Genomic DNA, 12,019 nt, shown 5'->3' with positions numbered 1-12,019 from the left:
TGTTTATATATATGTGCATTGTTATGTCTTTTATTACTCAAGAACAGTATGAGAGAATCTCCAGCTTTTGGAATACACCTTATTCAACGTATTCCCTAATAATTCCCAAGACTTCATTGTTACCTGATGTAATGTCCCAATTTTCCTTTTTTTAAAAATATTTATTTATTTATTATGTATATACTGTTCTGCCTGTGTATATGCCTGCAGGCGAGAAAAGGGCACCAGACCTCATTACAAATGGTTGTGAGCCACCATGTGGTTGCTGGGAATTGAACTCAGGACCTTTGGAAGAGTAGGCCATCTCTCTAGCCCCTAATGTCCCAATTTTCAACTCCAATGTTTTAATCAAGTTGTTTCTTCTTTTAGTTATTTTCCTAGGGCTTGTCAATCTCTCTGTCCAAGAACCCAGCTCTCTGACTTGCTACACTGTTCTTCATTGGCTTCTCCCCTGATCCTAATTATCTCTGTCTACGGGATTTTGGTTGGTTAGGCTTGTTCTTGCTTTTTTATGACCTTGAAGTGCATCATTAAACCTAATGTTATTCCCAAGATCTCTTCTGTGTTTTTTCAAGCAAGAATAGTTTATTGAGTACATTTGCAAGAGGCCAGGAAGATGGACAATTAGTAGAATGCCACACGTAACATACAGCTGTCTCTTGATAGTTATGTGAGGCTTTGTAGCTGGACATACCTTCATAGAACTGCCTTCATGGCATCCCAGAGATGCAGATAAGTAGTGTTTTCATTATAGTGGTATATTGCTTGTATTTTAATAAACAAATCTTGCCTAAGATCAGAGGCAAAGCTAAAATCACTAGGGGTCAGGTAATGGTAACACACACCATAAATCCCAGGATTTGGGAGACAGAGGCAGATGGATCTCTGTGAGTTCAAGACTATCCTGGTCTATATAAGATCAGTGCAAAAAAAAAATCCAGGTGGTGGCGGCTCACAACTTTAACCCCAGTCCTAGGGAGTCACACGCCTTTAATCCTAGTACTAGAGGGAATATAAATGAGAGGAGAGAGAGGCTTAGTCTGTGGCCACCCACCCAGCCTTGGTAGAGGTAAGGCTTCTCTAGTGTTTGGTTGCCTTGCTTTTCTGGTTTTAGGGCTGAATATCGATTTCTGTCTCTGGGTTTTTATGATTTGTGCTACATGTGCTTCTACGAATTTTTAAATTTCAGCTCTAATTTCACTGACTTCATTCATGAGCAGGTATATAGCTTGTGTATGTTTGTTCACATGTATGTACAAACCAGACAACACCAACTCAGATGTTATCCACTTTGTTTCTTCAGAAGGGTCTGTGTAGAATTGGCTATCCTGGAACTTTCTCTGTAGACGAGGCTGGCCTAAAACTCGGGAGATCTGCCTGCCTCTGCCTCCGGAGTGCTGGGATTAAAGGTTGTATGCTACCACTGCATGGCCAAGAAAGTCCTTTTATTGACCTCAAACCTGCCAGCTAAACTAGGCTGGATGACCAGTAAGCTCCAACTTCTGCCTCCCTAATGCTGGGATTGTGCAAACACCACAATGCATGGTTTTATTTACATGGGTTCCAAGAACTGAATTTGGATCCTCATGTTTGCAAAGCAAGCATTTTCCTGGCAGATCCTACAGTTTTTTAATTTCTTTTGTTACTGGTTTTGAGCCTTATTCAGCTATGATTTAATAAAATCCAAGAAACTGCTTCAACAGTTTTTCTTTGTTAGGATTTAAAAAATAATATTAAGATTTTATTTTATTATGTATGTATGCATGTATGTGAATGTTTGACCTGAATGTATGTACATATACTACATGTATGTCTGAGACCCGCACAAGATCCTGGTGCAATCTGCTAAAGTGAAGATGCAACTGTTGTCAGCCATCATGTAGGTCCTGGGAATCAAATACAGATCCTCTGCGAGAGCAACAAATACTCTAAACTGTCAAACCATCACTTCAGCCCCTGGAAGGATTTCTTTAATGTGATTTGTTTATGAATATTGTGTGTTTGTAGCTGTCAGACAGAATGGTTTATAAGCATCTGTTAAGGTCCTTTGTTCTGTGGTGCGGTTTTAACGCCAAAGTTTTTTTTTTTTTTTTTTTTTTTTTGTTGATGTTGATTTGGGGAGATGGAAGAGGGGATCTGGATGACCACATTCACTGATGACAGTGAACGATTAAAATCACCCATTAGCCAGGTGGTGGGGATGCACACCTTTAATCCCAGCACTTGGGAGACAGAGACAGGCCAGCCTAGTCAACAGAGTGAGTTCCAGGACAGCCAGGACTGTTTTACAGAGAAACCCTGTGTCAAAAACCAAAATAATTACCCATTGTAATTTTTCTTTTGAATTTAATAGACAGTGTTCAGGCTACATGAATGCCTACATGCATGCCAGAAGAGGGCACCAGATGTCATTAGAGATGGTTGTGAGCCACCATATGTTTTCTGTGCATTGAACTCAAGACCTCTAGAAGCCAATGCTCTTAACCACTGAGCCATTTCTTCAGTTCCCCGTTATTGAAGCACGATTAATAGACACTCAGAGACAGAAATTTAGGTTCAACCTGAAGATCAAAAAAGCAAAGCAGCCAATCACTGGCTCTTATCTCGACCTCATTCTGAAATGGCGATCCTGCCTCCAGAATGAGACAGTGTCTGTGAGTTGTCTCTCCTGTCTTATATTCCTCTCTAGAGCTGGGATTAAAGGTGTGCACTCTGCCTGGTTTCTACGGCAAACCAGTATGGCTACTGGGATTAAAGCCTGGTCTGTGAGGATGACCAGAGGGGCTGTTTTACTCCCTGATCTTCAGATAAGTTTTATTTATTAAAATACAAATGAGGGGCTGGAGAGATGGCTCAGTGGTTAAGAGCACTGGTTGCTCTTCCAGAGGTCCTGAGTTCAATTCCCAGCAACCACATGGTGGCTGGCTGACAACCATCTGTAATGAGACCTGGTGCCCTCTTCTGCTTTCCTGCTTTCCTGGTCTCCGCTGGAATGGTGGTTCTGTAAGTCTATTTCTACATTAAAGCTATATATATTGTTACAATCTGTCTGCATTCGTTTACGCCGCTACAGCCCGCCTCTGCCTCCCGAGTGCTGGGATTAAAGGCGTGCGCCACCACCGCCCGGCTGAGCATTTATAAGTAATATTGAGTCTCTGAGTCATTTATTTGGGAAGTGGCCACTGGGTATTAGGGAACAGGTGGGAGGGACAAGAATCTTCTTATTACAAGTGCTGGTGAAGTTATTTCTTATAACCATACTGCCTTTCATGTATGTTGTGGGATATTCGTACACTGTGTGAAGATACATTGCTGTGCCTGGTTTAATAAAGAGACAAACGGCCGGTAGCCAGGCAGGAGATCTGGGCAGGGGGAGTAGGAGACAAATCTCGGTGCATGGGAAACACAGAAGCAGGATGGGTGGTACATGACAGAACACTGATAATAGGTTAAGTTAGAAGAGCTTGTTAGGAAGAAGCCTAAGCCTAAGCTACAGGTCAGGATTTCATAATAAATAAGAAGTTTCCATGTCATTATTTGAGAGCTGGCTGGGAGAACAAAAAGGTCTCATTACACATGTAAATAATTCTTCTGTCACTCATGAACACCTTACCAAAATGGCTGGAACAGGGTGCTGCTGTCCACTTCCCACTACTAGTCTCACCAGACCTTTTAGTGAGTGTTCCTGGGATCTCATTAGCCAAAGCAAACTGAACAAGAATAACTAACCTTTCCCAACTAACCTGAATTTGCAACACATTAAGGAAGGCTTCACAAAGTCTGCATCAAGGAAATGATCTATCAGTAAATTCAAAGCACAGACCCTCCTCTCTACATCCTCACTCCCACACCTTTTCTTCCCTAATAAAAGGAAAAGTATTAAATGCATATAACACTGACTTTAAGATTTACATAAGAGTTTGGAGTCACTTTTTGGTATCATAAAAAAGTATAGATGTGTAAACGAACAAGCACATATACATGTAAGTGAGAAAAGGAAAAAAAATTCTCAATGGCATAAATGACTGACTTACCTTGTCTCAGGATTGTAGCCTAATATGTAGAAAAATGAATCCACTCGGGCTTTAAACTCTCGAGCAGCAAATATGTCAGAAAAATGGGAGATGTTACACTTCCCTCTGGGGAAAAACAAAAGACAAAAAGTATGTTTAAATTAGTTGCTTTACAAACCAAAAACGCAGTTGGAAGGGGTGGAGGAGAGAGAAGCACATGCCTAAATCCAGAGTGTCTGAAAAATACATAGGTTCCAACCTTGACTGGAAATGATTTTTGTTTAATGATTGCTTCAGTATATAACTGTATCACAATTACCTTTACTTCACACTTTGCGATAAAATAAAAACAAACCATAAATAGAACTGGGAGTGATGTGGGTATACCCCTCTGTATGGTATAAATGTTTTATAACCATTGGTTAATAAAGAAAATGCTTTGGCCTACAGCAGAGCAAAATATAAGTAGGTGGGAAAACTAAACTGAACTCAGGGAGAAAGAAGGCATAGTCAGGCAGATGCCATGTAGCTAAAGAAGGAAAAGACACCAGAACCTTACCAGTAAACCAGAGCCTCGTGGCGATACACAGGATCATAGAATTGGGTTAATTTAAGATGTAAGAGCTAGCTAGAAATATGCCTGGCCAAACAGTGTTGTAATTAATATAGCTTTGTGTGATTATTCGGGTCTGGGTGGCTGGGAAATAAAAAAGGACTCTCTGAATACATGGGAGTGTGGTGTGGTGGCTAGTCAATCACTACAGGTGAGGGACAGTCAAAACAGTGACTTTTATACAAACCTAAGCCACCAAATTACATTAGCTCAAGAAACCCCACCCAATACTAACAAGAAAAGATGATCTGGAGGCACACAGCAGGCCCAACTTCCCACTGCACACATGTGATGTGGGATGTCCTTCTGTATATGTGTTGCTTCTATTGGCTAACGAATAAAGCGGTTTCTGTCAATGGCTTAGCAGAGTAAAGCCAGGTGGGAAATCCGAATAGAGATTTATAGAGAGAGCAGGTGGAGTCAAAGAGCTGCCATGTAGCTGCTGAAGGAGACAGACACTGCTGGAACCTTTCTGGTAAGCCATAGCCTCGTGATGATTAAGAGAAATGTGTTAATTCAAGATCTAAGATCTAGCCAGAAATATACCTGAGTGGCTAAACAGTGCTGTAATTAATATAGTTTCTGTGTGATTATTTGGGTCTGTGCGGCCTGGAAACAAAAGAGCAGTCTCCTTCTTTTTTTTTTTTTTTCTTAAAGAAAACTGCCTTGGCCTGTTTTTTTTTTATTTTATTTATTTATTATGTATACAGTGTTCTGTCTGTATGTATGCCTGCAGGCCAGAAGAGGGCACCAGATCTCATTACAGATGGTTGTGAGCCACCATGTGGTTGCTGGGAATTGAACTCAGGACCTTTGGAAGAGCAGGCAATGCTCTTAACCACTGAGCCATCTCTCCAGCCCCAGCAGTCTCCTTCTATACGCTTGTACACATTCTTGGCATACCATGGTTGCTCAAAAGTAAGGTATTATCTCACTGTGTAGTGAAATGAATAAGAAGAGACTGAATATTAAAGAGAACTGCCATCATTTCCATCTGTTTGAAATGTGTGATTCCAGAGTTTTCTAAGGTCCTGTCAACACCATTCCTGAAGCAGTTCTTCATTGTTAACAGGACTGCAAGTACAGGCAGGAAAGCTCCACGTGCAGTCACCCACCACAAAAGGAGACACCTTAGAAAAATCTCACCTCAGCCGGGGTGGTGGCACACACCTGTAACCCTGGCACTGGGGAACCTGAGCTGGAGGATTGCAGGCATAAAGTATATATGGAAAAGACATCCTCTGAAAACAGGAGTGGGTTGTACAGAATTAGTGGTATAATGTGGCTACACAATTAGAAGACAGTGCAGAAAGGTCACATGCTAAAGGACAAACAGTGAGGACAGAGCTATCCCACATCACATGCGTGCAGTATAACAAAAGGGTGGGAATATGAATAAAAAGTGTGACCTAGTAACTGACTTCATAAAATTATCAATAACTAGGAAAGTCTCCCTATACCTGAAGTTTATGTAAAATAAAAGGAAACTCAGGATGGGAGCACGGAATTCACAGTAGCATGTCTGTGGAGAACTGCAGTTAGTTAGCCTTACTTGAGAAAAGAAAAAACAATGCAGGACCTCCAAAGAAAGGGCTTTCTAGCCTAGGTTAAAGTAGAGAAATCTTTGTGAAATGACTTTCTCAGTTTCCATGAGGTGTCCCCTGCCTTCCTGTGAGCTACAGCACAGACATGTTGGGAACCTCATCTTGACTCACAACCTGTGTTTTAAGTGAATGGCTGTGTACAGTTCTCACGGTGGTTTCTCTAGGTGTAGCAATCACACAGAGAACTCAACATAGTGCTGAGATCCTACTTGTACCCAGATCCCTTAAAGACTGACCTAAATACATCTTTACCCAACCAGAAAAAAAGTCAAAACATTCTTTTGACTTTTTTAAAATTCATTCTTTAATAAGCTGGTAAATCCATTCATTAAAAATTCTTATGTTTTTTTACCGATGTGTTTAATGCAACTAATTTTTCTTCAGTCATTTCTTAAATGCCAAGATTAAATGGCATTTTTATTTTCATTTTCACAAACACCTTTTCTTTTAGCTTGTACTGCCCCTTACATCAGACATTGTTTTAATGAGAAGTATTAACTCTCTGAGTGTAGAAGGCTTGTGTTGTTTTTCATGGTAAGCTACTAATTAATTCATAGCTATGTAATCAGATAGACATTTTGTCTTATGACTTAATATACAAGCAACTTTTCAGAATGTGACAAAGTCCATAAAAAAGAACGTGTCCTATATTCAGAGTGCAAGGTTCCTAAGCACAATCTAGTGCTTAGGAAAGAAATAACTGAGGGAAGCTGTAGAAAACTCACCTGAGACAAACTGCCTGCCCTCCTGGTGCACGCAAGTCACTATAAACCATGCAGAAAACAGACTGTCTCTGATCTCAAATAGAAAAGTCAACATGAAGCTGGGCAGTGGTAGCACACGCCTTTAATCTCAGCACTTGGGAGGCAGAGGCAGGAAGATCTACCTGAGTTTGGGGCCAGCTAGTCTACAGAGTGAGTTTCAGGATAGGCTCCAAAGCTACATAGAGAAATCTTGTCTTGAAAAATCAAGAAAAAAAATTAAAAAAAAAAAAGATAAAAAGAAATTAAAGTCAACATGAACTTCCTTCATCAATTGGTAACACGTTCAATGCAACCACTAAGGCAAATGCCAGCATTGTTTCACAGAAGGAAACATGAAAACACCAAGGCTCCTATGAAAAGGCAAATTATTTTAAAAGGGAGCACTAGTCCAGACATTGGGACGCATGATAAAGCTTATAATACAGAGTCCCTCATCTGCTAGCAGAGCAATAAGGAGCTAAACAATGTGTGGACAAAGACAAGGACAAAGCATGCTGTGCAGCATGCACTACTGTGTGTGGATAAAGCGATAAAGATGTTCTAACTCGGCCCCAAAAGTGCAACTGCAAGACAGAGAGCTCTGCAACACATGAAACTCTTTTTTAAAATATATATATATATAGTATACAATATTCTGTCTGTATGCCTGCAGGCCAGAAGAGGGCATCAGACCTCATTACAGACGGTTGTGAGCCACCATGTGGTTGCTGGGAATTGAACTCAGAACCTTTGGAAGAGCAGGCAATGCTCTTAACCACTGAGCCATCTCTCCAGCCCCAATGAAACTTCTTAAGAGATCTCTATAGAGTAAATTAATCCATTTTAACCATAAATATAATGACAGCTGCTCATGGAAAAATGATGAAGTAAGTTAATTCAGGTGAACTTAATGAAAACCAGAAGCTCTGAATAATTAGTCATGGATTCTTGGGCCCTGAGCTTCAGAAAATTTACCCTAAGTTACCTTTCTAAATTATGAATCCCTAGGTAAAACAGTGGCGTGTAGCCTGAACTGCCTTGGTATATTTATTTCTTGTGACTACTAGAAATAGGAGACAAGACAGTGAGCAAGCTAGAAAATGGCAGCCACGTCAGGGCCATTGCTGACCTCTCCCAGCACACATTCCCAACCCCAGAACAGCTACACCACACATCAGCAAAGCACCACCTTAAAGGGGAAAGCAGCACAGCCAGCAAACTACCACATGACAGCACTCTCCCAGGGCTGCACGTGCTTCCTATAACAAAGCTGTGTGAATACACAATCAACACGCCAAGAAATGAAATGCATGTAAACTAAATATCACCAGTACATAAATAACTCTATTATAAGCTTTTCTTCCTTGAACACTAATATTATAGACCTCACTGAGATTCAATAACTGAAAAAGAACATTAGTTAGGCCACCACATGCAAGGTCCTTTATGAGTGCTTTTCACATGCCTGCTATACTGATGTTAAGCCAGAAGATATATGTGCAAGTCATGAGGTCACTGCTAAGTCACGTGACCTGAGCAAGTATCAAAAGGATGATTCAAAAATCAACAAGTTTGATTATGTTCACAAAGCTATGTACCGGCAGGATTAGGCTGAAGTCATCTTGTTTCCGTCTGGCACTTTTCACTCTTATGTCACAATGTCAACCAAAAATTCTTCCCTGGGCATAAGGAAAACCCAAGCAGTAATTTACTCAAGATGCTGACTTCTGTAATGATGAATAAGGGTCATGAAATAAGAAAGCAGACTTCTACATAAAATTTGTCAGAAACATAAAGGTGAGGGATGGTCAAGGCCAAGGGTTCAAAACTGGCTGCAACGCGGTGACACTGTTCAACACACTTCTCAACTGAGTCCAGACTGAGAACAAATCCTCTGGGGAAGGAGAAGCTAAGACACCACAACTTACAAAGCAAAGGCTGCAGAGAAATTCTGTTTTCCTTTTGATTTACGGTAACCGAAGGACAAAGCTCGCCTTTCTCTTTTATAACCAACTCTAGCACTAGCTTGAAAGAAAAAATACAGACATCAGCTTCATCCTCAGTGAATCGGATGGCAGCCCAGTCAATGGCTGCACACGGCATGAGTCCATGTAACCGAGTCCTTTGATCTTCGAAAGAATGGTGCTAAGAGCCAACACTATTGCCTTTTTCTTTTTCCTTTTTTGTCCTTTGGTTTTCTTATTATACTCATTTGATCCCCTTTCATGTGCCCACGAACTGTTTTATTTGTATCCCTTCAAAACTGAATTTATCTATAGCAGTGCTGGTTTACATGTGTCAGAGAAGAAAGCACTCTTTTCTGTGGGTTAGCTATAAAAAGAGAAATTGGCAGAAAAGGTTGAATCTCAATCCTCAATCATCCATCACCTCTCATTCACCAAAATGTTTAAGTACCCTAACCATGGAGAAGAAAAAGACAATCTGAGATGACTAGGACTTTGCTGTTCCACCCTGTTTTATAATGGTAGACTAGCAAACCTTTCGTGGTGAGCATACTGCTACTGAGAAGGAGGTTAGAGCCATACACTGAGCATCAGGCTATGGAAAAAGCCAGGGTTCAACAACATTTACCAAGCCGGACCAAATAGTGACAAAATGACTGCTTATCATCCAGTCGTCAGGTCACAAAGGGTCGCTTCATTTAAGCCCAATAAAGCAAAACTAGGGGCTGAAAAGATGGCTCAGTGGTTAAGAGCACTAATTGCTCTTGGGACCCAGGTTCAATTCCCAGCACCCATATGGAAGTTAACAGCAATCAGTAACTCTAGTTCTAGGGGCCGACACCCTCATGCAGACAAAACACCAATACATGCAAAATAAATAAATGTCCAAAAAAATAAAAACAAAACAAACAAACAAAAACCACTAAAACTGGAGATATTTCTTTAATAAGAGGTGACGGCTACACTTATTTGTGGTTATCCAATACCAAATGGTCAGTCTAACATATAAACAACGTTATATAGACTGGGCAGGCTGTATTTATATATTTAGGAATACATATAATACATATTTGTCTGTAACAACAATAAATGCAAAAAAGAGGCCATGAATGTGAAAACAAACAAGGAAAAAAATATAGGGCAGGCATGGAGGAAAGAAAGCGAAGTGAGATGGTGTAATATATTATAATTATATTATATTACAATTATATTATAATCTCAAAAAATAAATCATTAAAAAAACTGGAGATGACAGTTTTGTAGAAAACCTATTACTTTTTGGACAACTTTTAAGATAATATCACAAGAGGATTAAAAACCTAATGGTCAGAAAGGATTCTAGTCAGATACCCTGAAGAAAGTACAGCACATATTGCTACTGGAGAGGTCGAGGTACAGGGCCCATGACAGGGGTTTATGGCTTCCCAGGAGTAGTGCGAGCCTATCTAGAGTAATCCAAGTCTATCTGTGTCTAGCTAGTATAGTCATATATTGTTTGTATTTTGATAAATAAATCTTGCCCGAAGACCAAAGGAAAAGCTAAAGCCTCTAGAGTTCCAGTAATGGTGGCACACACACCCTAATCCCAGGGTTTGGGAGAACGGAGGTAGTTGAATCTCTGTGAGTTCAAGGCCACCCTTGGCTACACAAGATCAATGCAAAAACAAATCCAGGTGGTACCACACATCTTTAATCCAAGTGCTAGGGAGTCGCACGCCTTTAATCCCAGAACTAAAGGGAATATAAAATGAGAGGAGAGAGAGGCTTAGTCTGCTTGGTTTGTGCTCACCCAGCCTTGGTACAGGTAAGGCTTCTCTACTGGGTTGGCTGCTCTGCTTTTCTGGTTTTTGGCTAGAACCCCGATTTCTAGCTCTAGGTTTTTATTATTTGTGCTACAAGCCGGTGTTATGGGAGATAAACAGTTCTTCTAAAAACTGGGTAAGAATTGTTCATCAAATCTGAATGGCATTAAGAAACCTTCAAATATATTCATTTCAATTGTGTCAAAACATTTTGGACAACCAATTACACCGTACATCATTTCCTAAACTAGAATCTCAAGTCCTTTAAAATCATGACCTCAACCAGAGAGGAGATAGAAAAAGCAGAAGGCAAATGAGGACAAATGCTAAATTAGTCAGCTGTCCTCCATTATCAACCTAGTCAACTTCCATCACCGTGCTTTGCTCAGCATGTAGGCTTGTTTAAGCTCGGGAGTCCATACAAAGAACATACAAAGGCTTATGGGAATCTGGGGCTTATAAACCACCACATTCTCAAAATGAAGTAAGAGCTCTGTAAAAAGTCAAGTTTAACATACCCACCCCTTCCCTGTGGCACGATCCCCACTGCCTGCCTGTTTTTACATATTTATTACAAGAGAACAATTTTAGATTTTTAAATAATTAAAAAACAAAAGGACAAAATCACTAACAAGTAAAATGTAAACAAAACTCTTACTTTTCATTTATAAAAAAAGCTCAACTGGACCACAGCCAATGCATTTATTTATGTGTTGTCTCTGAATTGGTCCAAAGTGGCTCAGATGAACAGTTGAGACAAAGGCCATTATGACATGTATCTGAGACTCAATGTTTGCAGAAACAGTGCTAGATAAATGCTGCTACTCTTCTGCCCAAGTAACTGGCTCTATCGTTGCAAGCTTTGCTTGAGACACCCCAGGCATGGTGGCTGAACAGGTGACAGGTGAGGACTAGGCAACTATGGTTGCATCTCAGTTTAAGTAGCTCAGCTAAAGTCAGCAAATCTCAAAGGCTTTTATTGTACCCATATTCTTTAACAGAGATTAAGGGTTTTGTTACTAATTGGCAAAACCTTATTATTTATGATTTACAGAGAGGTAAGTGATGATGTTAGCTACCATACTTCTTATGTCACTTAGGTGGTGGAGTGATATTTCACATGTATTTTAATAACTAGAGCTTGCCTGAAGTTCAGAGTAAAAGAGCCTCACAGGCTAGCTTTACAGACCAGGCAGCAAAAACACAAACCTTCAATCCCAGTGCCCACACTAGTTTGCCATAGAAACTAGGCGATGGTGGTGCACACCTTTAATCCCAGC

At 40.3% G+C, this 12,019-nt stretch overlaps 1 protein-coding gene across 9 annotated transcripts in view; it reads right to left on the bottom strand.

The window, feature by feature from the left end:
- The window catches only part of Rere (arginine-glutamic acid dipeptide repeats), a 366,134-nt gene that overhangs the window by 151,711 nt on the left and 202,404 nt on the right, over positions 1-12,019 (bottom strand). For all 9 annotated transcript variants that reach the window (XM_075945074.1, XM_075945075.1, XM_075945067.1 and 6 more), the window contains one exon: positions 4,035-4,139. In XM_075945074.1, coding sequence (XP_075801189.1) covers positions 4,035-4,139 — 105 coding nt within the window. The remainder of the gene's footprint in view (positions 1-4,034; positions 4,140-12,019) is intronic.

This window comes from Microtus pennsylvanicus, chromosome 13, assembly GCF_037038515.1.
Source record: "Microtus pennsylvanicus isolate mMicPen1 chromosome 13, mMicPen1.hap1, whole genome shotgun sequence".
NCBI lineage: Eukaryota > Metazoa > Chordata > Mammalia > Rodentia > Cricetidae > Microtus > Microtus pennsylvanicus.
Note: the sequence above shows the minus strand (reverse complement) of the source record. Positions and strands in the feature narration are given on the sequence as shown.